This window comes from Patagioenas fasciata, chromosome 19 (assembly GCF_037038585.1).
Source record: "Patagioenas fasciata isolate bPatFas1 chromosome 19, bPatFas1.hap1, whole genome shotgun sequence".
NCBI lineage: Eukaryota > Metazoa > Chordata > Aves > Columbiformes > Columbidae > Patagioenas > Patagioenas fasciata.
The window spans coordinates 9398199-9423833 of record NC_092538.1 but is presented as its reverse complement, the minus strand read 5'-3'; the positions used below and the strand labels follow the sequence as shown (position 1 = coordinate 9423833).

Sequence of the window (25635 nt, the reverse complement as noted above, 5' to 3'; positions counted from 1 at the left end):
GACGTGGGACCACCACACTGGGGGGGCCCCTGCCTGCACCCCACTGCCCGCATGGCCTCGGTGCAGGCAGAGAGAGGCCGAGAGAGACAAACATTAAAGAGCATTTATTGGTGTTGGCAGCGGACGGAGCTGCTCGGGCTCCCTCAGCCTTGGCCCAGACGTCGCTTGTGGGGTGCGTGGGGGGGTCCACCAGCTGTGAAAAGTCCCAGGGGAGCGAGCCTGGTCCCCCCCGCAGCCCCCGGCCCCCCATGTGCAAAGGAGGAGCAGCCCGGGTCGGGGGGGCAGGGGTTAGCACCATTTGTCGTAAGGTTTCTTTCGGGGTCAGTGCCCAGGATAAGGGGGTGCAGCACTGCCAAGGGGGGGCTTCCAAGCGGGGCAGGGCGTGCGAGCAGGGGCTAAGGGAGAGTGGCACTGGGTGACTTTTCACAGACACCCCCTCAGCTGCCCCGGCCGACCCCCAAGCTGGGGTGGGGGGCAGCCATGCAGCCCCGTGCTGGCTGTGGGGTGCAGTTGGGCTGAGCCGCCCCCGCATTGGCAGGCAGAGCAGCTCCCAGGGTAAGTGCACTTGGTAGCGCCTGGGCAGGGGGCTGAGGGGGCTGGCTGGAGACCCCCAGCTCTGGGGGCTCCCTGGGACCCCACACAGCTGGCAGCCCCCCCATCTGGGGTAAGATGTGCCCCCCACTGCCTTCCCGGTGCAAGGGGCCGAGCAGCAGCCCACAGGGCTATTCCAGTGGGGCAGTACAGTCTGTGGGGTTGCCCCCCCTGGTCCCTGCAGGGCTGTCACCCCCACCCACCCTGTCCTGCTGCTGGGTGTGCATCCCCCTGCACCCCAATTCCACCCCAGCTATGGGGATGATCTCCCCCATGCCAGGGCCAAATCCTGCACCACCCCCCTCCCCATTTCCCCTCCACAGTGCTTGGGCTGGCTCCCCCCACCCCGCTCCGTGCCCCCATACACAGCGCCGGCCACGTCCCCATCCCCACTAGGGTCGGGGGGGGCTCAGTGGGGATGCGGGGTCACTTCTCCGTCAGCGAGAGCTGCAGGATCCGCTGCAGCTCCTCTTCCTCCTGGCGCGTCCGGCGCTCGGCCTCCTCCTGCTCCCGCGCCGACAGCGCCATGGCCAAGCGCAGCTGCTCCGCGTAGCTGGGGAACAGGGTGCTGGACCCCCCGCCACCGCCCCCCGGGGCCGGGCTGACAGGGGGCTGGGGGGCTGCCGTGTGCTGGGGAGTCCTGGGGGGTGGCAGGGCCTCAGCGGGGGTCCCTGTGGGACCAGCACCCGCTCCCGCTTTTCCCGGGGGGGCTGGCTGGACCTTACCAACCTGTCTCCTCGGCGGCTCTCGTGCGACATGGGGTGGGTGCCCGGTTTGCTGTTGGTCAGCGCTTCCCAAATGGTGACCTGCGGCCGGTGGCAGACGGGTGCTTGGAGGGTGGCATCACCCCCCAGCAACCCAAAACCTACACCCCCGCCATGAACTCTGCCCCTGCGCCGTGGGATGCAGGGATGGGGCAAGGTGGGGTGAGCATCCTGGGGCAGCACCAGGACAGCATGGGCAGCGGGTTCCCCAGCTGGGAGGGGGACAGGAGGAGGCGGGGGGGTGGCAGTGCCCACCTGGTCGTACTCGCTGCCCGCTTCCAGCAGGCTCTGCTGGATGGCAAACTGCAGCAGGTCGTCCTCGTCCTCCCGCAGGGTGTCCTGGTGGGTGCCCACCACGCTGTACCCCCGCGGCACCTCAAATAGCGCCGGGTCCATCTCGCACGCCCGGCACGAGGCTGTGGGGAGATCACAGGGATCAGCATGGCCGGTGTCCCCCCTACCCCGCCAGCTGTGTTTCCCCCCCACGGCACATACTCAGGGAGCTGGAGCTGCTGACGCTGGAGGAGTCACTGCTGGGCGAGGGCGCCTCGCTGCTGGGGCTGTGCCGCAGGGAGCTGACGGGCTCGTCGCACCCGTTGAGGTTTCCGAAGGTGATGCGGGCATTGAGGATGTGGAAGATGGGTATCTCTGTATGAAACGGAAAAAAAAAGCAGGGAGGGAAGCTGGCTGCGCTACCCACCCCGGTGGCAAAGACACCCCTTCCTGTACCAATCTTGACGGGGAAGCCGGGCGGGAGGCGCAGGGTGATGAAGTCCCGCAGTTTGGCGAAGAGTGCGTTGCTTATTGCCATGAGGTCAATGATGGGGGCAACCTGCTCGCAGAGGGACAGCGGGTGGTCCTCGCACAGCCACAGCTTCGCCTTGAACCTGCCGGGGACAGGCGCCGGGCTGGGGACCCCTGCCTGCACCCCCGGGGGGGGACAACAAGGGGAGGGTCCCCAATCTGCTCCTTCCCCCCTCACTTCTGTGTCTTGGTGGTGAGCTCCATGGGTCGCCCCATGTCCCTGTTGCCCAGCTCGAAGTTGGGGTTGAAGTACTCCTCGGGGGTGATGGCGGTGGGGTTGGCGTGGCTCAGAGTCTGTGTGATCAGCGTCTGCGGGACACCTCGGTGGGGTAACAGTGGGGTCTGGCCACGGGGCCCCCCACCCACCGTGACTCCCAGAACACTCACCCCATTGTTGGGCCCCACGTGCTGCTCGGCGATGCCCAGGAAGGATTGCAGGGGGGTCTTGCTGCCTGTGGGAGAGGCGGGGTGAGGACTGGAGCCGGGGCAGCCTCCTGTCCCCCCGCCAACCCCCACTGACTCCACCTTTGCTCTTGCCCTTGTGCTGGTCTGAGAGGTGCTCAGTCCGCGTCCGCGTGATCAGCTCCACGTTGGACGCACCATAGACCTGGCCAAAGAGGGGAAACACCAGGGATGGATGCCACCAGAGATGGATATCCCCCCCAAACCAGCTGTAACTCCCCCAGGAGGCTCAAATCCCCCTGCCCCTCACCTTGGCCTCGTACCCATTCACCATTTCAGTCTTTTCACTTCTCCAGCCCAGGATCCCAGACTTGTTCCTGGGGTGACACAAAGCACCATGATGGTCTCATTTGAACAGCCCAGGGTCTGAGGACCCTGGGAGGCTGCACATCACTGCAGGTGGGGAAGGTGGTCTTGGTGCTGCCCCAGCCCACCTCTCGAAAGCAATGTTCTTGGTGTCGAGCTGGGTGGTGACGACGGGGGCGGTCAGCCGCCCCATCACCTGTTCCTCAGTGGGCTGCACAGCAGCCAGCAGCACCTCCTGGTCGTGGCCAGCCAGGGCCAGGGTCTCCGAGTAGACCACCCTCCGGTCGTGGTCAATCTCCATCACCACCGCGCTGGTGTCTGGGGGAAGGGGGAGGTCAGAGTACACAGGGACAACCACATAGGATCATTTTGGTTGGAAGAGACCCTCAAGATCGAGGCCAATCATAACCTAACTCTGGCACTGACCCATGTCCCTAAGAACCTCATCTCTACATCTTTCAAACACCTCCAGGGATGGTGACTCCACCACAGGGCAGCCTGTTCCAGTGCTTGACAACCCTTCCCATGAGAAATTTTTCCTGGTAGCCAATCTACCACGGTCCCCACCATGTCACCCAGCCCTGCTGCAGTGCCAAGGGGCTCTCCTGGTGCTCCCCGGCAAGGTGGGACACCTGGGTGCCAGCTCACCTTGTCCCCGAAATACGAAGCTGCGGTTGCCCCGCTGCCATGTCATATGGTCAAAGCCCAGCAGCGTGGTGTCCACCCGCAGGTTCTGGCCACTCTTCCACACCTTGTAGGTGTCGCTGGGGCAGATCTTGGACACCAGTGGCACTGGGGAGAGACACCGATAGCCCAGCCAGCGATGGGGCCACGCTGCAACCCCGGGGGGGCTGCCAGCACTGAGCTGGGTGGGAGATGTGCCCGAGAACCCAGCAGCTTGGCAGGAGGGGGGTCTGCAAGCTTGGGGTGTAGGGAAACAAGAGGACAGGCGCCCCCCACCCTGGGGATGGGGACTGATGCTGGGGCTGGGGGCAGTGCCAGAGGTGGGGAAGGCTCTGGCAGGAAACTCCTGCTCCCCGTGCCGCGCTCTGCCCTGAGCTTACCCCAGCTGGTGAACTCCCACTTCATCTCCACGTAGAAGTCCTGGGCCTGCGGAGAGCGTGGCAGGGTCATGAGGAGCCCATGGCCGGGGTCCCCAATCCTGTCCTGATAGCCCCTCCAGAGGGACGTACCTTGCGCAGCTTCTCTAGCAGGATGGGGATCCCAGCCAGGCGTTTGATGGCTCTCTGGTAGTCCCGGTAGCGCAGGACCAGCTGCACCAGCTCCAGGTCACGGGTGCTCACAGCCTCCTGCAGGACTGCGGGGCAGAGAGGAGCAGTGACCAGGGGGTGGCACGGCACGGCCTGCCACTGCACAGGAGACACATGCATGCACCACGGTGAGAGCTGTCTCTTGGGAGCTGCAGCACCAGGTTGAGCGTGCCCATGCCCGTGCCCATGCCCGGGCAGCCTGATGGCCGACCAAAGCAGCGAGTCCCCCTCCTCACCTGTCCAGCCGCTGCGGTTCTCCTTGCCCACGTCAGCGCCATGCTTCAGCAGCACCCTGGCGCACTCGAGGTGGCCCAGCGTGGTGGCCAGGTGCAGCGGGGTGCGTCCTCGGGGGTCCAGCTGCTCAATGTCGGCCTGCCAGGAGGTTGTGAGGCTCAGGGGACACAGGGGTGGCTGGACCTTGCCCCCCACACCCTCTTGCAGACACAAGGCTGCCAGACAGAGCAGCCAGGGAAAGCAGCAAACATTTGCTGGTATCTCAGAGAGCATCCCCATCCCTGTGCTCCCCTATGAGATGCACATGCAATGCACCCCAAAAAGCTCCCCCTGCTCCCGGCAGCCACCACCAGCTCCATGGGGAGGGCAGGGAGAGTGCGGTGGTGCTACCAGTGCCCGGCACAGCTCGGCACGGTCAGGCTGGGCTGCACCCACCACACAAACACAGAGCAGGGGCAGTGGGGACCATGGATGCCCCTGGTGCAGCGCATGGAAGTTCTGCACGGCTCAATGCAGCTGCAAGCTCGGGAAAACCCCCCACCTCTGGGATTTGAAGTGGGGGGGGCTGCTGCCCAGTTGCCAGGCAGCAGCTGCCGGCAGCACCCCCTGCGCCGGGGCTGGGAGCGCGGCGGGCGACGACGTGGGCTGCGGCGGGCGCACGTGTTCCCCTGCCTGAGCCGGGGGTGGGCGGCTGCGTGAGCGGAGCGGCTGCTGGAGGATCCCCGGGCCCCGGGGAGCTGCACGCTGGGGCTGCCGTTGTTTGTGCCAAGCCCGGAGCCTGGCGCCCAGCCAGCCCCAAGGAATCCCTCGCCTGCCAGCAGCCGTGGTGGGTGCCACGAGCACCCATGGGCTCTGCTCCCCACACAAGGTGCAGCATCGCACCCAGGGATGGGGGTACAGCTTGGGGCTTGATGAAGTGGCAGGGGAGGCTCAGCCTCTGATCCCCAGCACCCAGCCAGAGCAGAATCCTTGTGCCTGGAGAGGAACAGTTGGATGCTGCTGGGGCAGGAGGCAGTGGGGACGAACCCCAAATCAGGGCACGAGTTTGGGTGTGCTCCTGGGAGCACAAATGTGGGGTGCAGCATCCAAAGGTGTGAGCTGGGACTGGGCATCCTGGAGGTGTTTGGGGCTGGGCAGGGGTGGGGTGAGAGCTCAGAGTGTGAGCTCTCTGATGCCCACAGCAAGTCCTCATCTTTCTCTTGGGCATGTCCTGCTGTCCCTCTGTCTCAGGGATGTCTCCATCCCTGCCCAGGTTGTGGACATCCCCATGTCCCTCCTCCCTGGGGGCTCCCCAGGCTGCCCACACTGCCACAGCAAAACAACCCCCCAGTTCCCCAGGAGCCAGCATGCTGCTCTAACACTCTCCAGGCGACTGCTGCTTCTTAATTGCGCTAATGAAATGACTCTAATTAAAGCAATCACCCCCTAGCCGGAGGATGGGTGCTGCAGGCTCAGCTGGGCTCCCGAGCCGCAGCCGTGCCCCAGCACCAGGCGAGATGAGGGTCCCTGCTCCGGGCACATGGAGCAACCCCAAGGGGACATGGCATGACCCAGTTTTTGCCAGCAAGAGCTCGATCCCAGGCCCTGGTGCTGGCATGGCTCCAGCTCGGGGGCTGTGGCACAGAGCACCAAGTGCTGCCCGTCCTGGGGCTGTGACACCCACCGGGCATGGGGACAGGGATGGGGATGGTTTTGGGGTGGCAGCAGTTCAGCACAGCACCACAGCTCAGCCGCTCCTCCTCCTGCGCCAGGCAGGCGCATGGCACAGCATGGCCCCTCCGCCGGGGTTGTCACCGAGGTGGGGGACCTCAGCGTGGGCATGGACCCAGCACCTGCTCCCAAGTGGCAGCAGGGGACATGAGACAGTGCACAGAGGTGGTCCCAGGTCTCTGCCATGCGTGATGGGGCAGGCTGCAGTGTGGGGTGTCCTGACACAACAAGCTCTGTGTCACTGCTTTCCAAGTCCTCATGCTGTCCCTGCCACAGGCACCCGCTGGCCCTCGCTCCCCAGGTGGAGACAAGCGTGGACAAGGACCTCATGCTGACAATTCAGGGGTGACCCACACAGGGCCCTTATGGGGACAAAGAGAGGAGCAATGCTGCCAGCTGCCTCAGCATTTCCCAACCCCAAACAGCTGCACATGGAGTGGGGGGTGACCCTGGGGGTGCCACTGTCCCTATGCAGGTCCCTGGGGTGGTTGGAGAGCAGAGCCCCCGGGCAGGGGGACACCCAGCCCCCAGCAGCACACAGCACCAGCTCCAACCCAGTTACCCAGGGGATGCTCTGGCCAGGAGAAAGGCTGAGCCTTGTCCGCAGATGCCCTGGACAAAGGTGGTGGGTTCAGCCTGGGCTGGCCCCCACCTGCTTCCAAACCCCCACCTACCCTGGGGTTTGACCTGCAGCACCCGTGGGCCCCCCGTGAATCCCTGGCGCTAACACAGAGCTGGCTTTGGTCTTGCCCTGTAAAGAGGGGTGGTGGGGGGCCATGGCAGAGCCCCTCCACTGGCCAGGCTTGGGGGGTGGGTTAGAAACCCCCTCTGCAGGCGAGCAGGGCCAGAGCCACCCTCGCAGCCCCTGCATCTCCCCGTGCCCACCGAGCCGTCGCCGCTGCTGCCTGCACCCAGCTTTGATCTGTGCCGCGCCGGGCTCCTGGGAAAAATGACCCCGAATTACCACGGAAACAAAACCACCGGCAATGGTGGGGGGCCAGGGCGATGCCGGCGCAGCCCCCCCGAGCTGGCCCCCACAATGGAGGCGGGTGTGGCGGGAGCCATCGCCTGCATCCCAGCAGGAGCATCGCAGCACAGCTGCCCCCTCCCCTTTCATGCATCACCAGGGTCCATCCAGCATGGCCCTCAGCACCCCAGGGTGCCGGGAGCTGGGCTGGGGGAGCAGGGATGCTTGGCACAGCCTCATGGTCGGCCTCCCTCCAGTGCCTGCGGTTTCCAGTGTCTTCGGGGTTGGGTTTTAATTACCTGAAATGCGATGCCACTGGGGAGAGGGAGGCTGGGAACCTGCCTGGAGACATGCCCATGGCCCCACTCTGTCACCAGCTGGCTGGGAGAGCTCCCAGGCTGAAGGGCACAGTGGGTCCCCTCACCCTGTGAAGAACCTGCTTGGCATCCAGGGGCTGGGGTTCTGCACCCCGGCAGCATCAGGGCCCTGTGTCTCCCCCGAGAGGGGCTCAGCCTGAGGGTGGGGAGCTGGGGGTTGCACCCCAGCAGGGCTTACAAGCACCCCAAGAAGTGCCACAGGGTTTGGGGTGATAGGGACCCACAGAGGCCTAGCAGGGAGCCGGGCACACGTGGGGACGGATGCTTGGGGCTGCGTGTGCCAGCGGATGCAGGGGACCCGCGGGTGGCACCCACCGCTCTGTGCCAGTCCCGGGGGCAGTTGGCACAGTCCTGGAGTGCAAGGGGACACACGACACCCCCAGAGCCATGCCAGACCTGAAAGGCAGCCCATCCCTATCATCATCTTCATCTCCATCCTCATTCCAGCCCCTAGCAGAAGCCCGGCTGCATCCCGGCAGCATTGCATCAGCGCCGAGCCGAACCGAGCCGTACCGGCGGTGCCCCCCCCGTCGCCGCCCCACCTGCTTGGCGCTGAGCTCCCGGTCCAGGTCGCGGGCGCGGTTGTGCCAGACGAGGTAGTGCAGCGGGTACCTGCCCTCCGGCCCCTTCCTGCCTGAGCAAGACGCGAGCATCCTCCGTGCATGCTGGAGCGGCGCGGCGGGCGCGGCGCGGGGCGGAGCGGGGCAGGGGGGGCGCGGGGCGGGGCGGGCACGGCACCTCCCGCCCGGTGCTTCCCCAGCGCCCCCCCGTACCGCCCGGCCTCATGGGACTTGTAGTCGTTCTGTCCGGCATCGCCCCCTTCATCCTCCTCCTCTTCGCCGCCCCCCGCCTCCCCGCACTGCTGTTCTGTCACCGCGGCCCCCGACTCAGCGGGGGTGGCTGCGAAGGGTCACCCCGCCGGCACTCAGACCCCCTCCAAGTCACCCCCCAGGCTGATTTCCCCCCTCCCGGCTGACCCCCGCTCCCCGCATGGGTCAGCAGGTCCGGGCACAAGACGGAGCAGGGGTGAAGGGGGCCTGGCGGGGTCCACGCAGGGGTCAGGCGGGGGAGCCCAAGCCCCCCCCCCCACCCCGGGCAGTAGCAGGCGCGGGCCCCCAGCCCCGTTTCCTTTTCCGCCTGCGTTTCTCCGGGGCGGGCGTCGCATTTTCCGGCTGCCGCCCGAGAACAATGCGAGGCTGGGCCTCCGCCGGCCGTCTCGGCCTCCTGCCGGCGCCCCGCTCCTGGCCCTCCACCCTGCTGCCCCCCACCCTGCCATGGGGCTACTGCCGGGCGGTGCATCCCCCTTGTTATTATTCTCCACTCAGCCATGACAAAGGTGGCGGTGGTCGCATCCCCCAGCCCTGGTCCCCACACAGCATCCCCCATCTCCCCGCCAGCCCTGCTGCCCCATGACGTCATGAGCCGTCTCCCGGGCAACCAGCGGTGAGGTCACCCGTGGCGCAGGCCATACAGCCTGGTCCATGGTGGTGAGGTGCAGGATATGACCCCGAGCTGGTGGCTCCTGCCTGGGGTGGCCATGCCACCAGGGTCTGACTTTCTCAGCTGCCTGCAGGGCCCCTATGGTGACACTGGGGTGTCCCCAGCTGCTGCAAGTGCTTGTGGGATCCCAGAGAAGGAAACAGAGCCCAAATGGGTCCCAGTCCCCCCACGCATCCCAAAATCCCTTGCTGAACACCCCAAGGAGGTTACAACCCACCCCACTCATCCCCAGTGCATTGTCCTGGACTGGGGCTGCGATCAGGACCAGGGGGTGCCCAGGAACAGGCACGTGCCCCAAACCAGGACTAGGGGATATTCAGGAGCAGGACCAGGAGCAGGATCAAGGGGATGCTCAGGAGCAGGACCAGGAAGATGCCCAGGAGGAGGCTGGGCTGTGCAGCACCAGGCAGGGCGTGCTGAGCGTTGGAACCAGAACGGGGGCGGACACCCAGAACCGGGACTGGGACCGGGATCAGGGTCCGTCCAGGGCTGGGAGCGGGAGCAGGACCGGGCGCAGGAGCCGGCTGTGCAGGGGGCGGGTGCTGCTGTGGGTGCGGATGCAGGTGTTGGTGCGGGAGCGGCGCGGTGCGGGTGCGGTGCCGGCGCGGTGCGGGGCGGTGCCGGTGCCGGTGCGGGGCGGTCGCGGCGGTGCTGCCGGTGGCGGGGCGGGGGCGGTGCGGCCCCTCCTCCGCCGGGGCCGGGCCTGCGCCGCTTCCTGCGGAGCCGCCGGGCGCTGGGAGCAGCCGGCAGCCCCCGGCGCGCCGCGGCCCCGGGCCCCCGCCGCCCCCGCCCCGCCCCGCCGCCCGGCCCCCCGCTCCCCCGGCGGGTCCGGGGGCGCCGCCGCCCCACGCTGGCGCAGAGGCCCGGGCCCGGGCCCGCCTCGCCGCTGAGGATGTCCCGGAAGGCGCCGCGGGCGGAGGTGTGCGCCGACTGCAGCGCCCCAGGTAAGGGCCGCCCCCCCCGGCACCGGCCCCGGACCCCCCGATACGTCTCCGCTACGCCCCATCCCCCCGCCAGGCTCCTGCGCCCCCCCGGAGGGGCCCATCACACCTCGTGCTGCCCCCCGGAGCCTGCCCGGCAGCCTTGCCTTGTGCCCCCCCGGTACGGCCGCGGCACCCTCCTCTGCACCCCGTGGTGCACCCCATTACATCCCCATGAACCCTGGGGTGCAGCCCCCCGGTGTGCTCCCAGGAACCCCTTTTGCATCTCCTGCACCCCACAGCGAGGTCTCTTTGCACCCTCTGGTGCACCACAGGATCCCCGCGGTGAGTCCACTCTGCACCCTGCGGTGCACACCCCAGGGACCCCCGCTGAGTCCCCTGCTCTGCCCCCAGGAACCCTCTGATGTGCCCCCAGTGCACACCCCCTGGGGCCTCCTTGGTGCACCCCCTTTTCCCCCCAGGATCCTCCCAGTACACCCCAGATGTGACCCTGGTAAGCCTCGGTGCCCTCCGCAGTGCCGCCCTGGTGCATCCAGCGTGCCCCCAATGCCCCCTGTGCACCACCCACAGCCCTCGCACCCTTCAGCGTGGGGGCTGCTGGTGCAGACTGGGGATGTGCCGGTCGGTGGCAGCAGCACCGAGGACCCTGCAAATGGCAGGATGGAGGGGGGACACCCTCCTGCGATCGCAGCACCCTGCTGCCAGCACCCCTGCTGGCCCGATGTGGGCTCGGCAGTGCAGGCAGCGTGCTGCAAGCCAGAGCCTGAGCCTGGGCAAGATGATTCCCATCCCTGGCAGTGCCAGTGCCTGCAGGCCCCACACTAGACATGAGCCCGTGGGCGTCACGGTGGAGCTGGACCCTCAAACTTTGTCCACAGCAGGGCAGGACCCCTAAACCAGCCTGAGCAACCCCATGGCGATGAATGAACGGGGCCCAGCGTCAAGGCTTGCTCCAAGCCAGCCCCAAAAAGCTGCCCATGGGCCAAGGCTGTGCCGAAATTATTCCGGCCACGTGCCAAGGGCCGGATCCTGCCAGGAAAGACAGCGGCACGCGTGGGCGCGGGGCTGCCCTGCCTCCGGGTGCGTCCCCCGTGCTGGTGGGTGCAGGGGTGCCTGGGGCGGTGCCGAGGCTCCCGGCCAGGGCGGGGAAAATGGAAACCAGTTTCTTCCAATCTCTTATCACCCGGCAGCCATGTGAGGAAATGAGTTATAAAGTCCAGAGGCCGTTTCCTACCATGCCGGCAGCACTCTTTGCCGTCACCAGGGATGCACTGGCTGGCCTGGCGTGGTGGGGTGCTTGTGGGGTGCCCTGGCCCCTCTACCCGGGCACCCTTGGCTTGATCCGCTCCACTGGCTTTGTGCGGGGTCGCCAGCTGGCTCCAGCCCTCCCATCACCAATATGGGGACGAGTGCAGGGGGTCCTGGCATCACCCTGCATCTGAGTGAAAGGATGGAGGTGCCGAGAGCTCCCTTGGGCTCCAGGATCCTCCCAGGGTTTGAGGTGTCCCCATCCCAGAGCCACCACCTTGTCCACCTGCATCCCGCTGCATCCCAGCTGCCCCTGCAGCAGGATGGGGTGCTGCCCGGGGGGTACCCCAGATCCGCCTGGTTGCGGGGCCACAGGCAGCCTTGCTGACCCGCTCCCCCTGCGCAGAGCGTCCTGTTCCCGGCGGCCTCCGTGGGCAGCGGACGCGAAGGCACAGATGCCGCCGCGCCGGCTGCCAAGGCTCTGCCATCTGTGTGTGCTGGGCTGCCAGGCTGGGGGGGCCACCACTCCCCAAAGCCACCCCAGCTCAGCCCTGGGGCACTGCAGCACTGGAGGGCTGAGTGACACCCAAAACAGGGTCCCCAGGGCTCTGTGGGGGGCTTGGGGAGGGGGACTGGGAGTTCGTGGGGAGGAAGGAAGCAGGGGGAGGCCTGGCCGCCTGCACACCTTCCTCTGCGGGGTCGTGGGGCCACCGTCACCCCCTCGGAGCCATCACAGCCGGCCAGTGCTGCCACCACCTTGGGCTCTGCCCCTCCAGGCTCGGGGCTCCCCCCTCCCGTGGGGCAGCATGGTGTTTGTGTAGGACCTACAGAAACAAGGGGTGGTGGGGCTGGGCAGAGGCTGGCAGGGCTCCCCTGCAGTGCCCGGGGAGGGTTTGGCATCGTCACCCTGTGCCTGGCTGTGTGTCATGGGAAGGGGCTGTGACCCAGTGGGGGACCCCACATCCTGCCCTCAGTGCAACTGGGGACAGTTGCAGCCCCACAGCCACCCCACGGGGCTGGACCCAGTCCCAGGACCCATTTTGGGGTGCGGGTTTTGGGGGCTGCCACCCGGCTGGGAGCAGGGCCCCCGTGGGTGCCGGGGCCAGTGCCAGCACGGGGACGGCGTGGCCACTCAAACGGCCCTTTGTTCCCGGCAGGGATACAAAGGCCTCCAGTCGGTCGGGCTGGGGCCGGCAGCCGGGGTGGGGGGGTATGGCAGCGTGGGGGGGCTGTGACACCTGCCCTGAGAGCCGGGGTGCCCTGTGGGGCCGGCCTGGGGTGGGTGCCAAGACTGTAGAGCTGGTGACCAGCAGACATGGGAAGCCACGGGCTGGGGGTGCCCACCCACTGGGGTCACACTGACCCCATCCGGGAGCCCCCCGAATGCCCAGCCAGGGGATCAGGGGGTGTGTGGGCTCAGCGAGTGCTGCGGCAGGTCATGGTGCCCTGCTCAGAATGTGCTGCCATGGGGCTGGCATCGTCCCTGCCACCGGCCGCCCTCCTGATGGGGGAGGCCAAATCCTGCTCCCTGCTTTTGGCTGGTGCCTGGTTGCTATGGGAAACCTGTGGGTTTCCCCTGGCGATGGGCTGAGCCCCTCGCCATCGCCAGGGAAATGGTTGCTGTGGCAACGCATCCCCCCACCCCCCGGCAGCAGTGGGGTGGATGAGGAGGGGACCACGTGGGGAGGGGGCCGCAACAGCGGGGACAGCCGGTGACACCCCCGTGCCACCCCATAGACCCCGGCTGGGCCTCCATCAACCGCGGGGTGCTCATCTGTGACGAGTGTTGCAGCGTCCATCGCAGCCTGGGCCGCCACATCTCCATCGTCAAGCACCTTCGCCACAGCCCCTGGCCTGCCACCCTGCTCCAGGTGGGTGCTGACCCCATGGGGACACAGGGGAGGGGACACACAGGGTCCCCCAACACCCACCAGACCCTGCCTGCCCCCCACAGATGGTGCACACCTTGGCAAGCAATGGGGCAAACTCCATCTGGGAGCACTCACTGCTGGATCCAGCCCAGGTGCAGAGCGGGCGCCGGAAGGCAAACCCCCAGGACAAAGTGCAGTAAGTGTCCCCCATGGCGTGGGGTGGGGGTCTGTGCTGGTCAGGCACCCCCTCCTTACTCCCTGCCACCCCTGCCAGCCCCACCAAGTCAGAGTTCATCCGCGCCAAGTACCAGATGCTGGCTTTTGTCCACAAGCTGCCCTGCCGGGATGACGATGGTGTCACTGCGAAGGACCTCAGCAAGGTGGGGTGTGGGATAGGGGTGCATGGAACCCCCACTGGTGGTGGGGACAGATCCCCCCCTTACCCACCTCTCCCTTCCTCAGCAATTGCACTCGAGTGTGCGGACAGGCAACCTGGAGACCTGCCTGCGTCTGCTCTCACTGGGCGCCCAGGCCAACTTCTTCCACCCGGTGAGCGCCGGTGGGGATCATGGGGGTCCCTGGGGACAGTGCTGGGCTTCGGGGGGGTCCCAGAGCCCTGTCCCGTGGGCACACTGTGGGGCTGAGCCCGCCCGTGCCCGCAGGAGAAGGGCACCACACCGCTGCACGTGGCTGCCAAGGCGGGCCAGATCCTGCAGGCAGAGCTGCTGGTGGTCTACGGCGCCGACCCTGGGGCACCCGATGTGAATGGCCGGACCCCCATCGACTATGCCAGGTGAGGGTGGGAAAGGGGGGGTCACCCCTGCCTGCACCCCCCACCAGGATGGGCATCACCCCTGCCCGTGCTCTCACAGGCAGGCAGCCCAGCACGAGCTGGCAGAGCGACTGGTGGAGTGCCAGTACGAGCTGACCGACCGACTGGCCTTTTACCTCTGCGGCAGGAAGCCGGGTGAGTGCGGGGGTCCCCAGGGTGTGGGCTCAGCCCTGGGGGGGCGCAGGGCCCTGCTCACCACCCCTCTCTTTGCGCAGACCACAAGAACGGGCACTACATCATCCCGCAGATGGCCGACAGGTGAATGCCCGGCACCCGCGGCCCCGCTGCCCTGTCCCGTGTCACCCCTAATTGTCCCCGCTGGGCCGAGGAGGGGACCCTGGTCACCTCCCTGTGACCGGCGCTGGAGAATCCCCAGGGGGTGGGGTGGGGGGGTTCCACATGCCCACGTGTTTAACATCCGCCTTTATCCTGTTCTTCCCTCCGCTGCCTTCTCCGGAGCGCAGGGTGCGCCCAAAGTGCATGGCACAGAGGTATTGTCCGCTCGGCTCTCGGCTCCGGGGGCACCCCCGTGCCGCCGACGCGGGCCCCCCCTGCAGCCCTGGCCGCTCAGCCCAGCCTGGCACCGGGGGCACCCGGGGAGGGGGGTCCTGCTCTCCCCCTGCCACATTATCCCCCTGTGCCTGCCTGCCAGCCCTATTTGGTGAAGCCCCCAATGCCCGGGGAGGGGTCCCTGTCATGGTGGGGTGCAGCTGGGGACCGATTCAGTGGGGATGGGCTGGGATTAACCCCTACTTTGTGTCTCCCGCCTCCCTGCGCCCCCCCAGCCTGGACCTCTCGGAGTTGGCCAAGGCAGCCAAGAAGAAGCTGCAGGCGGTGAGTGGGGGCTGGGCAGGGCTGAGGGGGTCCCATCCACTCCCCCCATCCTGCCTGATGCCGTCTCCCATCCCGCTGCAGCTCAGCAACCGCCTCTTCGAGGAGCTGGCCATGGATGTGTACGATGAGGTGGACCGCCGGGAGAACGACGCAGGTGAGCGGGGGCGCGGGGTGCAGCCCCCCAGGGCTGGGGCTGGGTTGGGCGTCCGGCGCAGGGAGGAGCAGCCAGCGGGGCCGTGGCTGAGCCCAGAGCTCCCCCCCAATCTGGATCCGTGTCCGCTGGGACCGCAGGCCCCTCCTTCCTCATTCCTCTGGCCGAGGAGCTTTTCTCGGCGTGAGGGACCACCGCTGGGCGCCGGGGCTGGGGTGTTGCTGGAGGTGGGTGCTGGGACCCCCCAGGGACAGGGGCTTAGCCCGGAGGGGTGCCCTTGGGCTGGGGGCTGGTGGGGTGGGGGACACCTCATTTCCATGGCAGGGTTGGCACTGACAGGCACGCCAAACCCTCTGCGCACTGGCTGGGGGGGCACAGGGCTGGTGCCCCAAAGGGCGAGGAGTGAGGGGTCCCGGCTGGGGGGCGCAGGGGGGATCCCAGCCCCGCGGGGCGTCCGGGGGAGGCGATTCCCGTCAGCCGGGTTGGGCTCCTCTCCCAGCCCCGGCAGGTTGGCCCCGCGCCCGCGCCTGCGTCCTGCCGGCTCCGCTGCCGGCCCCGGGCCCTGCAACCCCTTCCCTCCCGGGGGGTCCGGCCCCTGCAGCCCCCCGGGCGCTGACAGCTGTGCCTGCCCGCAGTCTGGCTGACGACGCAGAACCACAGCACGCTGGTGACAGAGCGCAGCGCTGTCCCCTTCCTCCCGGTCAACCCCGAGTACTCGGCCACGCGCAACCAGGTGAACCTCCACCCGGGATGGGATTCCCCGCCTTGCACCCAGACCTCTGCTCACCCCCTTTCCCCTCCGCCTTCCCAGGGCCGGCAGAAGCTGGCCAGGTTCAACGCCAGGGAGTTTGCCACCTTGCTCATCGACATCCTCGGGGAAGCCAAGCGCCGGCAGCAAGGGAAGAGTCTGCTGAGCCCCACAGGTGAGAGATGGGGGGCAGTGGGGGGGGGCCAAGCACCCCCCCGACCTGTGCTCAGCACCCCTCTGCCCTCCCCCAGACGCCCTCGACTACTCACTGCGGAGCCAGAGTGACCTGGACGACCAGCACGACTACGACAGCGTCGCCTCCGACGAGGACACGGACCAGGAGCTGCTGCGCAACGCTTCCCGCAACAACCGTGCCAGGGTGAGCCCCGGACCCCCACCCTGCACGCCCCCCAGCTCTGGGGTCCTGGTGCTGAGTCCCTCTCCCCACAGAGCATGGATTCCTCAGACCTGTCGGATGGCCCCATCACGCTGCAGGAGTACCTGGAGGTGAAGAAAGCTCTGGCCGCCTCCGAGGCCAAGGTGCAGCAGCTGATGAAGGTGAACAACAGCCTGAGCGATGAGCTGCGCCGGCTGCAGCGTGAGGTGGGTGCGGGGCCGGCGGGACCTCCCTTGGTGTATCCCCCCCTTCCCGCTGATGCCTCCTTCCCCCTCCACCGGCGCAGATCCACAAGCTGCAGGCAGAGAACACACAGATCCGGCAGCAGACGGGCCCCACGCACCCAACCCCGGCCCCCAGCGAGCGGCCAGAGCACGGGCACCCCCCGGGCACGGCCCCCCCGCACCGCCGGGACCGCCAGGCCTTCTCCATGTATGAGCCGGGCTCGGCGCTGAAACCCTTCGGGCAGCCGGTGGAGGAGCTGGTGACGCGGCTGCAGCCCTTCGGCACCGGTGTGAGTGTGCTGGGGTGGGCGGGTGGGCGTTTTTTGGGGTGCAACAACTCCCCCGGCCCCACAGGGTGCTGGGGTCCATCCCCACGGGGCCGTAACCTTTCATGTGTCACCAGGAGGTGGAGGACGAGGCTCTGTACTCCATGCACATCCCGGCCAGCGTGTACCGGGTAAGGGGGCCGCAGTGGGGGCGGCTCCTGCATGGGACACAGTGGCTGCCACCTTCCCGGGATGTGGCTCCCGCACTTTCCTGGGCCATCCCATCCCCCAATTGCCCTGCACCCCCCGGATCAGGCTGGGGACCTCCCCGTGGGACAGTGGCCACAGGATGTTCCTGCATGCAGGGCGGTGGTGTCCCCTGTGCTCGTCCTCCCCTGCACGTCATCGGAGTTGGCTCCGGACCCCTCCACACCCTGTTGAGCACCCGCTTCCCCTCTCTTCCCTCTCCAGATCCGGAAAGGTCCGTCTGCCTCCTCGGTGCCCTTTCCCCCATCCTCCCCGCTGCTCTCCTGCCCGCCTGATGGTGCCCGGCACATGGTGACGTACCAGGGGTGGGGGGAAGATTCTGGGGTGGGGGGACCCCAGCCCTGCATGGGGACACGGCTCTGCAGGGCCTGACGCTGCTCCTTTTCCCTCCAGAGCAAGCTGGACCGGCACGGCAGTGGCACCGACAGCGACTACGACAACACACAGGCGGGTGAAGCCCTGATCAGGTGAGTGCCGGGGCTGAGGACTGCGCTGGGGACATGGGGACACGGGGCTGGTGCTGAGCCCAAGGGCCTGGTGGGTCCCCGCAGCATGGAGGGGAAGCGGTTTGTGGAGCTGAGCAAGGATGAGGACTTCCCGCACGAGCTGGACCCGCTGGACGGGGAGCTGGACGCTGGGCTGCCCAGCACGGAGGACGTCATCCTCAAAACGGAGCAGGTCACCAAGAACATCCAGGAGCTGCTGCGGGCAGCGCAGGAGTCCAAGCACGACAGGTAGGGCTGGGGCACAGCCACGGGGTCCCTCTGGAACCCCCTGCTCCCCGGGGGCTGTGTTCACATGGGGCCATCCCTGCCACCCCATGGTTGGGAGCCATCACCTCCACCCATGCTCACCCCTTCTGCTTGTCCCCAGCTTTGTGCCCTGCTCAGAGAAGATCCACTCAGCTGTGACAGAGATGGCATCGCTCTTCCCCAAGGTAGGAGGGGTGCTGGTTCCCTACCAGGCACTGTCAATGCCCCCTTGACACACATCCTGACGCTGCTTCTCTGCCCCGCTGCAGAAACCGGCGCTGGAGACGGTGCGGAGCTCCCTGCGGCTGCTCAACGCCAGCGCCTACCGGCTGCAGAGCGAGTGCCGCAAGACCGTGCCCCCCGAGCCAGGTGCCGCCGTGGACTACCAGCTCCTGACCCAGCAGGTCATCCAGTGTGCCTACGACATCGCCAAGGCCGCCAAGCAGCTGGTCACCATCACCACCCGTGAGAAGAAGCAGTGAGCACTGACCCGCGTCCCCCCGCCCCTCCCCGGCCCCGCGCTCTCCGTTTCTCCCTCCCCTCCGGCACCCGGGGTGAGCGTGGCTGCAAGTGGCCTTTAGCCCGTGGGGAGCTGGGGCGTGGGGCGAGCCCCCCTGTGCCCCCCCGTGTCGCCGAGGAGCTGGTGCTCAGCCTGCGGCGTGGGTGCCCACGTCCCCCTGTACAGACCCCTGCCCGCCCCGTGGCACGCGCCTAACTTATCCTGTACATAGCCTGTGTAGCTGTCCGTGGCGGCGGTGGCCATGTACCCTCCGCCTCCCCACAAAGCCCCTCGCTGGGCGGTCGGTACCCCTGGGGCCCCCCGCAGCATTACACTGGACCGGGGCGCCCATGGGACCCCTCCCTGGGCGTCCTGCCCCCCAACCCCGGGGCTGCGCTCCCTACTGTAAGATGTGTCCTTGTACATTTGTATCAATAAAGGTGTGAGCATTGCACGGGCCCCGGCTCCTGCGGCAATGGGGGGGTCCTGGCCCCCGCTTGGGGCGTGGCTGGAGGGGGTTCCCCCCCTCCCCGGCGCCAGGCAGGACTTGGCCACATGTTCCTCCCGTTTCACCCAGTCCCCTTGGCCCCAGCGCTGGTCACGCTGTCCCCGTCACAGCCCCGCCGCTCGCCCAGCCCCGGGGCCGGGCTTCCCCAGCACGGCCCCGCCATCGCTCTGGGAACCTGCCGAGCACCGGGAGCCGCTGCCCCCATGGTGTCCCCCGAGGGTTTGGTGGCTGTGGCTGTGGTGCTCGCTGGCCTGGGCCTCCTGGCCCGGTGCCTTTGGGCAGGAAGGCTGGAGGTGCCTGGAGCCTGGGGTGAGGAGGAAGAGGAGGGGATCCCCCTCATCGCTAAGGACGGCTTGTGGCGCTGCCGGCTGCTGTGCAAGCCCTCGGCACTGGCTCAGCACCTGGTGCGGAGCTTGGGGCGGTCGGTGGTGCTGCGGGGGGGCCGCTGGTCGTGGCCGCGCTGGCCACAGCTCCAGATGCTGTGGCAGCTCCTGCAGCCACCTGAGCCGGAGCCGGTGCTGGCCCGGGAGCTCCTGCAGCTGCCCGACACCGGGCTGGTGGCCCTGGACTGGCTGGTGGGGCCGTGGGGAACCATGGGTGCTGGTGGGGGGGACCCCAGCCCTGTGCTGCTGCTCATCCCCAACGCCGCTGGGAAGGTGACCGGGGCGCTGCTGCAGCTGGGGCTGCGGGCGCTGGAGCGGGGCTTCGTCCCTGTCATCTTCAACCGCCGGGGGCACAACGGCTGCCCCCTCACCACGCCCCGGTTCCAGCCCTTCGGGGACCCCAGGGACCTGCGGGAGGCGGTGACGTACCTGCGCTGCCGGCACCCCACGGCCCCGCTGCTGGCCGTCAGCGAGGGCTCGGGCTCGGGGCTGCTGCTCGCCTACCTGGGGGAGAGCGGCTCCTCCAGCCGCCTGGCCGCCGCCGCTTGCCTCTCCCCCGTCTTCAGCGGCCGGGACTGGTTCGAGGCTGGGATGCCCTGGCTCTACGAGTGGCCGCTGCTTCTGCACCTCAAGCAGGGACTCAGCAGGTTAGTGGGGACCCTTGGGCATGGGGGTGTGGGGAGGGGTGCCCCGGGAGTCCCTCGGCCATCCCCGGGGGTGGGTGTATGCAGGCGGTGCCGCTGGCAGCACCGGGAGCGCAGCGTGGGGGCAGAGGTGCTGAGAGCAGCAAAACGCGCTGGTTAATGAACACCAGCAATGAGCCAGCTGCTGCAGGGCCGGCTCGGCCACCGCCGGGGCTGTGGCAGCATCTCGGGGTCCCCAGCTGGCAGACGGGTGGGTTGGCAAAGCCCCGGTGCTGCTCTGGAGCCCAGCAAAGGGAACTGAGCAGGGTTGGCCACCCCCTTGCCCCAACCCCAGGCGTCTGCCCTGTGGGGGCAGAGGGGTGTCCATGACCAACGCCGTGGCCTGGCAGGGGCGCTGTGGCAGCTGCCCCCCCCCACCTTCCCCTCCATGCGCTGTGTCCCCATTGCCCAAAACAGCTGCACTGGAGTGGGCCAAGCGCCAGCGTGGGCTGGGACGGGACACAAACCGCCCTGTGCCAAGACCTTGAGCAAGCGGCACCTCCCCAGGCAGTGCTGATCATGGGGCCCCACTCGTGGACAAATGAGGTCCAGAAAAACAGCAGATAACCCCCTAAAACTTTGGCGCAAACAGGCACCAGGTCAAGCCTCAGCAGCGCCCGGGGGGTGCATCCCGGCAGTGTTTACTGCAGGGACGGAGTGCTGTGGGGGGGTAAATTCTGCTGGCCAGGTGGCAGTGGGGAGGGTGGGCAGCAGGGTGTCCCCCCCCATTTCCCGATACCCATTGCAAACGCTGCTGTCACGGCAACAGAGCCGAGCGCTGGCTGCCTCCCGTTGCCATGGCGCCCGGGCTGGCACAGGCTGCGCTGCAGGGACCCCCAGCATCCCCAGCAAGGCGCTGGGATGGGACCCCCAACCCAGCTGCAGGGGGCTCGAGGCCACCCCCACGGTGGTCACTTAGGGTGTCAGCGTCCCCACGGCAGCCGCCCCGTCCCCGCAGGTACGCGGGGTCCCTGTCCGAGGCGGTGGACGTGGACAGGCTGCTGCGCAGCCGCTCGCTGCGGGAGCTGGAGGAAACGCTCTTCTGCCGGACCAAGAGCCGCCCCACCAGCTGGGACACCTACTGGGAGCGCAACGAGCCCCTGCGCGACGCCGACGAGGCGGCCGTGCCGGTGCTGTGCATCTGCAGCGCCGACGACCCCGTGCGCGGCCCCCCGGCCCGCAGCCTCCCCACCGAGCTCTTCCGCAGCAGTCCCTACTTCTTCCTGCTGCTCACCCCCCGGGGGGGACACTGCGGCTTCCCCCGGCAGGGACAGGGACGCTGCTGGGGACACGAGGTCGTGCTGGAGTATTTCAAGGCCATGGCCGAGTTCCTGCGGGCCGAGGAGAAGAGGAAGGGGCCACCACGGCCCCGCAGGTCAGGGGGTCCCACTGTCGAGCCCCCCGTCTTCACCTGGCAGAGGTCGTACACCCGGTAGCCCGGTGCCGGGGGGCTCAGAGGGGCAGGCAGACACTCCGTGTACTAAAATTACTTTATTACAGTTGATTTTTTTTTAACATTTCCTTTGCTATGATACAAAGGATACTTACAAACAAAATATTACATATGACCTTATTTTTTTTTGTTTTCTCTTCTCTTATTTTCTGACAACTTGGTAACAGCTTTAAATGCACAATCTATACAATTAATACAGGTTATATATGAGCTATAATGTATGTTGAACCAGAAGAATACCAGAATACTGACAATATACTGTACATTAATCCTTACCAGTTAGTGCTCGTGGCATTTTCTACAAGAAGGAAAACGCACACCTGTAGATTCACTCATACCAGCTGGTGCTACCAGACACAGAAGCAGGAAGGAGTTTAATTCCCCTGGTTAAATCCTTCGCGGCCCATCACCGTGGTGCTGGGCCTGGAAACCTCAGACCAGTGTTCATAGTAAAACAGCAGATATGTGTGGGTTTTTGTGGTTTTGTTTGTTTCTCTACCTAACGCTCTGTGGCACAGAACGGCCCAGCCGGTGCCTCCCCCGGCACCGCAGCCGCCGGGCTTTGCTTTGTCTGGATGATGCCCCAGAGCTGACGGCGCTGGGCGAGCTCTTGTTGGGGAGCTGGACCTCTGCAGGGAGAGGAGGAGGAAGAGGAGGAGGAGGAGAGGAAAAGCAGCAGCAGCTTTCCAGCCATCAGCAGGCAGCTCTCGGGTGTGCAGACCCCAGTGATGGGCACCCGGACCCCAGTGATAGGCACCCGGACCCCAGTGATGGGCACCCGGACCCCAACGATGGGCACCCGGATCCCAGCAACGGGCACCTGGACCCCAATGATGGGCACCTGGACCCCAGTGATGGGCACCCGGACCCCAGTGATGGGCACCCGGACCCCAACGATGGGCACCCGGACCCCAGTGATGGGCACCCGGACCCCAACGATGGGCACCCGGACCCCAATGATGGGCACCCGGACCCCAACGATGGGCACCCGGGGGTCCGAGCGAGCCCGAGCGCAGGGCCGGTGTCCGGCCAAATCCTCTGACCCGCTCGCCAGAAAAGCTTCGCTTTTGTTCACAGCCAAAGCTCAAGTTGTGTGGCTACAGGTGTGCACTTCCCCTCCTCCCGCCATGGGCTACGTCCGACTGATAAGGTTACATTTTTTAAATTTTTATATTTTTTTTACCTTTTTTTCTTTTTTTTTCCTTTTTTTTAAAGCAACCAGCAAGTGAAGCGTTTCTTTAGTTGACTGGCAAAAGAGCTGGCGTTTGCACAGAAGCTGCAAATGGAAAATAGGCATCCCCTCCACCCACCCGCTGCATCCCAGCCCAGAAAACCCCAAATTGTTGGCGGATTAAAACAAACCCAAACCATGGGGGTGGAGGAGAGGAAGGGGGGGAGAACAGGTTGGAAAACCCCAGGTTTGAGTTACCAGTTCCTTGACTTCACACAATGCTTGTGCAATAAAGAAACAAAACAAAACCCCCAAACAAACAAAAACCAAACCCAGAAACATGCTGGAAATAATGAAAACAAATGGAAAGTAATATATATAAAATTAAAAATATAAATAGGATGTCTGGCTGACTGGTAGAAGAATAGGTCATTTAGGTTACAAAAAGGAATATACATTCAAGAGGCTCTGAACCCAGTGGGGTAACTGATGTTAAAACTTGTGTTAATAGTTAGGCTAGAATTCTCAAGTTCGTCTTTAAAATCTTCACAATACAAGCAAGCTATTTGTAAAAAATGTACACTATACACACCTCACACAGCTCTCCTATCCGTATCACACACGTTACGCTACCTTCCCATCCACTAAACCAAGGGGGTTCCCACGGCGAAGGCACCGGGGGGCACACGGGGGTACACGGGGGTCCCCCCTTCCCGACCAGTCCATGGGGCAGGTGGCTCAGAGCCCCGGGCAGGTCCCCCGTCCCTCCCCTCTCACCACAACCACCTCCTCAAGCATTTACAAGTCACCAAAGGGCTGTAGCCTTTTATGTTATACACACTTCACTTTGTAACGTTAATTATTTACATCAGGGCTGCCCCCCCCCCCATATCTTTAAGCTGTCTTTAGGCAGGTAAAAAAACGTTCCTGTTCCAAGCAAGCAGGGGGAAGAGCCGCGGGGGGCGAGGAGGGAAGAAAAGCTGAAGAAAGGAAGGGGGTGGTTTGCTTGCCAGAAGCCAAACCCGTACGCACACAAACGCTTCACCTTCTCTGATCCTGGAATCCTCACAAGCTCCCGTCCCCTACGAGCCCCGGACAAGCAGACCCACGCTCCGCTCGCCGCTTCCCGGGACACTCAGCAGAGATATTCAGGACTCGCCTCTGCCACAAGACACGGAGCACAGGTCCGTCCTTCAAGCCTGGGAGCGCAGGTCAGGCCGGGGGCAGCGACACCCCGACCCTCGCACCCAAAACGTCACCCTCGGCATCCGCAGTCGGGCTTTGCCGGAGCCGTGCGGCGGCAGCAGCGCCGTGCTTCAGGTTGTTAACAACCCTGCGCTGATGGCTCAGCTCTGCTGCGCTCAGAGTTGCCATAGAAATGCGCGATCCTGGCACTAAAAGCAGGCAACAATCTCAAATGAAAGTCATATTTCTTTTTTTTTTTTCCTCTAGTAGGCTTAGATGAACTCGGGTTTAAGACAAAAGCGGCCGGAAGGGGAAAAGAGATCATTTCAAGAAAGGTTGAAAAACATAGTCGTAAGCCGGTACTAAACCGCAGCGAGGAACCTGAACTCGGTTCCCGTTGAGTTCGGCTCCAGGGGAGCTAACGCCGCTCCGTCCCTCGCGCTGCCCACGACGCCGAAGGGAAGGAGGCGACACAGGGCGGAAAACCCGGCCGGGGGCTGGGGGCCGAAATCCGGTGCCCCCAGCGCCCCTGCGGCACCTCCCCAGCTCACGGTACCGAAGCACAATTCCTCACAGCATCACTGGGACAAGTCTCGGGGATCAGACGCATGCGGAACTACGACTGGCAATTACAGTAGCTTTTTGCTAGCTGGCACATACTGTATCTAGAAATTTTAGTACAAAAACTTAAAAAATACAGAAACTAGGTCAATTTGTTAACTACATATTTACAGGTAATTACAATGCTTTTCACTCACAATAATTAAACTAATTGTCAGTGAAAATTCAAACTGTGCATGTTCTGAGGTACCCGTACTCAGGGGTGGGGAGCGGGGCAGGGGACCGGAGGGGTGAGGCGGGGGGGATGATCCCCCCCACGTTTGTTCACATCCATGGGGGCAACGCTCGCTCCTCCTGGTTCCTGGACTCAGTGTGTGCACTCACAGAAAGCAAGGAGAGAGGGAACCGATGCCGAGGCTGTCATTTGTTTTCCCTACGACATGGCTTTACGATGTTCTGAGGACGCCAGCCGGGTGCAAAGCCAACAGTCACGTACCAAACCGCCTTCTCCCCCCGCAAAACGAGCCTTCAGGTGAAGTGCAAGTATCGGGACCCATAGCTCGGTGGTTAAGGTGCTTGTTTGCCAGCAAATCCGATTTCCTAAGTCCCTCTCTAGCTGACAAAGGCCTTTCCTCCCCCAGCAAAGCGCGGGCAGGGCAGGGACGCAGCTGCCTGGACCTCATTGTGCAAGAGGAACCAGGGTTATCTGCTGCCATCGCTCCCTGGTGGGGTGATGTTTGCTATGACCACTACATCTATCAGCTGCTTTTGTTTTGGCTGTAAACAACTATCCACAACCCCCCCAAAGCGCCTCACAAGTGTTTCTCAACAGACTCTGGCTCAACCAACTCATAAAAGTGCAAACTGAAGCAAACACTGCAGAGGGACACTGACCATTGTCCCTGTCTGAGCATCCACTGCTCCTCCATCTCTGGCACGGGCTCCAGGCTCACTGCCCCACGGCAGGAGCACGGCTCGAGATGACACTGGTCACTGTGAAAGGGTAAGGACGTCCCAACCAAACCCCAGCCTCGCCTAAAAAGCTCACAAGAGACCTTCCAAAAGGGACGGGGGAAAATTGCCTCCAAATTTGTCTGGTAGCACAAAGAAGCGAGCCCATGGTTCGTGTGCTGCTGAGCTGGCCGGGCTTCCCCAGGGGGGTAAATGTCACAGCTGGGTGAACATCTGTGACTTGACACTGCAAGAACCATTTATCTCCCAAACCGGCAGATGTCTCACTAAGATGAGGTCTGCAGAGGACAAAGGAGAAGGTTTAGAAGGGTCTTCACAGCTTCAGGAGTGTGTGGTGTCCAGCACAGTGCTGGTTCCTCCGCTATGAGGAAGGACCAGGACAAGATCCACTAGAAACACAGAGCAAGCGCCCAGGAGAACAACGCTGTCCTCTGCGTAGTGGACTCGAATAGCAAAACACACTTGCCTGAGCAGAATAAAGAACGGACCAAAAATGTCCCTCTATGTGCATATACGTACATATACGTTGTACACATACGCATTTATTTTAAATCTTCCAATTTAGCTTCTCCTTTGACCCTCCACACACCCTGCCCCAGTTATCAGGCGCACACAAGGGTAGACAGCGTTCAGAGTCAGCGGTGGCTTGAACTCAGGAATGCCAAAAGTTAGTGCCGGTGCACAGTGCCAAGACTGTGCCGGG

The 25635-nt window shown here is 65.1% G+C and overlaps 3 protein-coding genes across 6 annotated transcripts; 2 read left to right on the top strand and 1 right to left on the bottom strand.

The window, feature by feature from the left end:
* Positions 1 to 89: 89 nt before the first annotated feature.
* Positions 90 to 8326, bottom strand: ANKRD13B (ankyrin repeat domain 13B). The gene is given in 16 exon segments (XM_065853108.2): positions 90 to 1231; positions 1321 to 1397; positions 1611 to 1771; positions 1851 to 2003; positions 2085 to 2242; positions 2338 to 2468; positions 2547 to 2611; positions 2685 to 2766; positions 2872 to 2938; positions 3056 to 3245; positions 3576 to 3719; positions 3992 to 4037; positions 4121 to 4245; positions 4435 to 4570; positions 8029 to 8185; positions 8187 to 8326. Coding segments are annotated over 16 exon segments (2031 nt in total). The 5' UTR covers positions 8312 to 8326; the 3' UTR covers positions 90 to 1017.
* Positions 8327 to 9777: 1451 nt separating this feature from the next.
* Positions 9778 to 18470, top strand: GIT1 (GIT ArfGAP 1). 4 transcript variants are annotated; one of them, XM_065853335.2, is made up of 22 exons: positions 9778 to 9930; positions 12913 to 13046; positions 13130 to 13242; positions 13321 to 13426; positions 13509 to 13595; positions 13709 to 13839; positions 13919 to 14013; positions 14094 to 14136; positions 14343 to 14369; positions 14664 to 14712; positions 14794 to 14866; positions 15499 to 15596; positions 15675 to 15786; positions 15863 to 15990; positions 16062 to 16214; positions 16295 to 16522; positions 16636 to 16689; positions 16970 to 17056; positions 17159 to 17232; positions 17317 to 17499; positions 17639 to 17702; positions 17787 to 18470. In XM_065853335.2, the coding sequence occupies exons 1-22, from the start codon at positions 9879 to 9881 to the stop codon at positions 17997 to 17999; spliced, it is 2304 nt and encodes a 767-aa protein (XP_065709407.1). In that variant the 5' UTR covers positions 9778 to 9878; the 3' UTR covers positions 18000 to 18470. The 4 variants fall into 4 exon arrangements, with proteins under 4 accessions (XP_065709407.1, XP_065709408.1, XP_065709410.1 ...); XM_065853336.2 differs by lacking the exon at positions 14343 to 14369; XM_065853338.2 differs by lacking the exon at positions 16636 to 16689.
* Positions 18471 to 18540: 70 nt separating this feature from the next.
* ABHD15 (abhydrolase domain containing 15) lies at positions 18541 to 21318 on the top strand. Its single transcript, XM_065853317.2, has 2 exons — positions 18541 to 19554; positions 20549 to 21318. The coding sequence occupies exons 1-2, from the start codon at positions 18572 to 18574 to the stop codon at positions 21024 to 21026; spliced, it is 1461 nt and encodes a 486-aa protein (XP_065709389.2). The 5' UTR covers positions 18541 to 18571; the 3' UTR covers positions 21027 to 21318.
* The last annotated feature ends 4317 nt before the right edge of the window (positions 21319 to 25635 follow it).

Excerpts from the sequence above, each read along its gene's own strand:
- GIT1 (XM_065853335.2), top strand. The coding sequence starts at position 9,879 with ATGTCCCGGAAGGCGCCGCGGGCGGAGGTGTGCGCCGACTGCAGCGCC. Across the intron at positions 9,931-12,912 it reads CGCCGACTGCAGCGCCCCAG|ACCCCGGCTGGGCCTCCATC; the intron begins GTAAGGGCCGCC and ends GCCACCCCATAG. Across the intron at positions 17,500-17,638 it reads CAGGAGTCCAAGCACGACAG|CTTTGTGCCCTGCTCAGAGA; the intron begins GTAGGGCTGGGG and ends GCTTGTCCCCAG.
- ABHD15 (XM_065853317.2), top strand. The coding sequence starts at position 18,572 with ATGTTCCTCCCGTTTCACCCAGTCCCCTTGGCCCCAGCGCTGGTCACG. Across the intron at positions 19,555-20,548 it reads CTCAAGCAGGGACTCAGCAG|GTACGCGGGGTCCCTGTCCG; the intron begins GTTAGTGGGGAC and ends CCGTCCCCGCAG.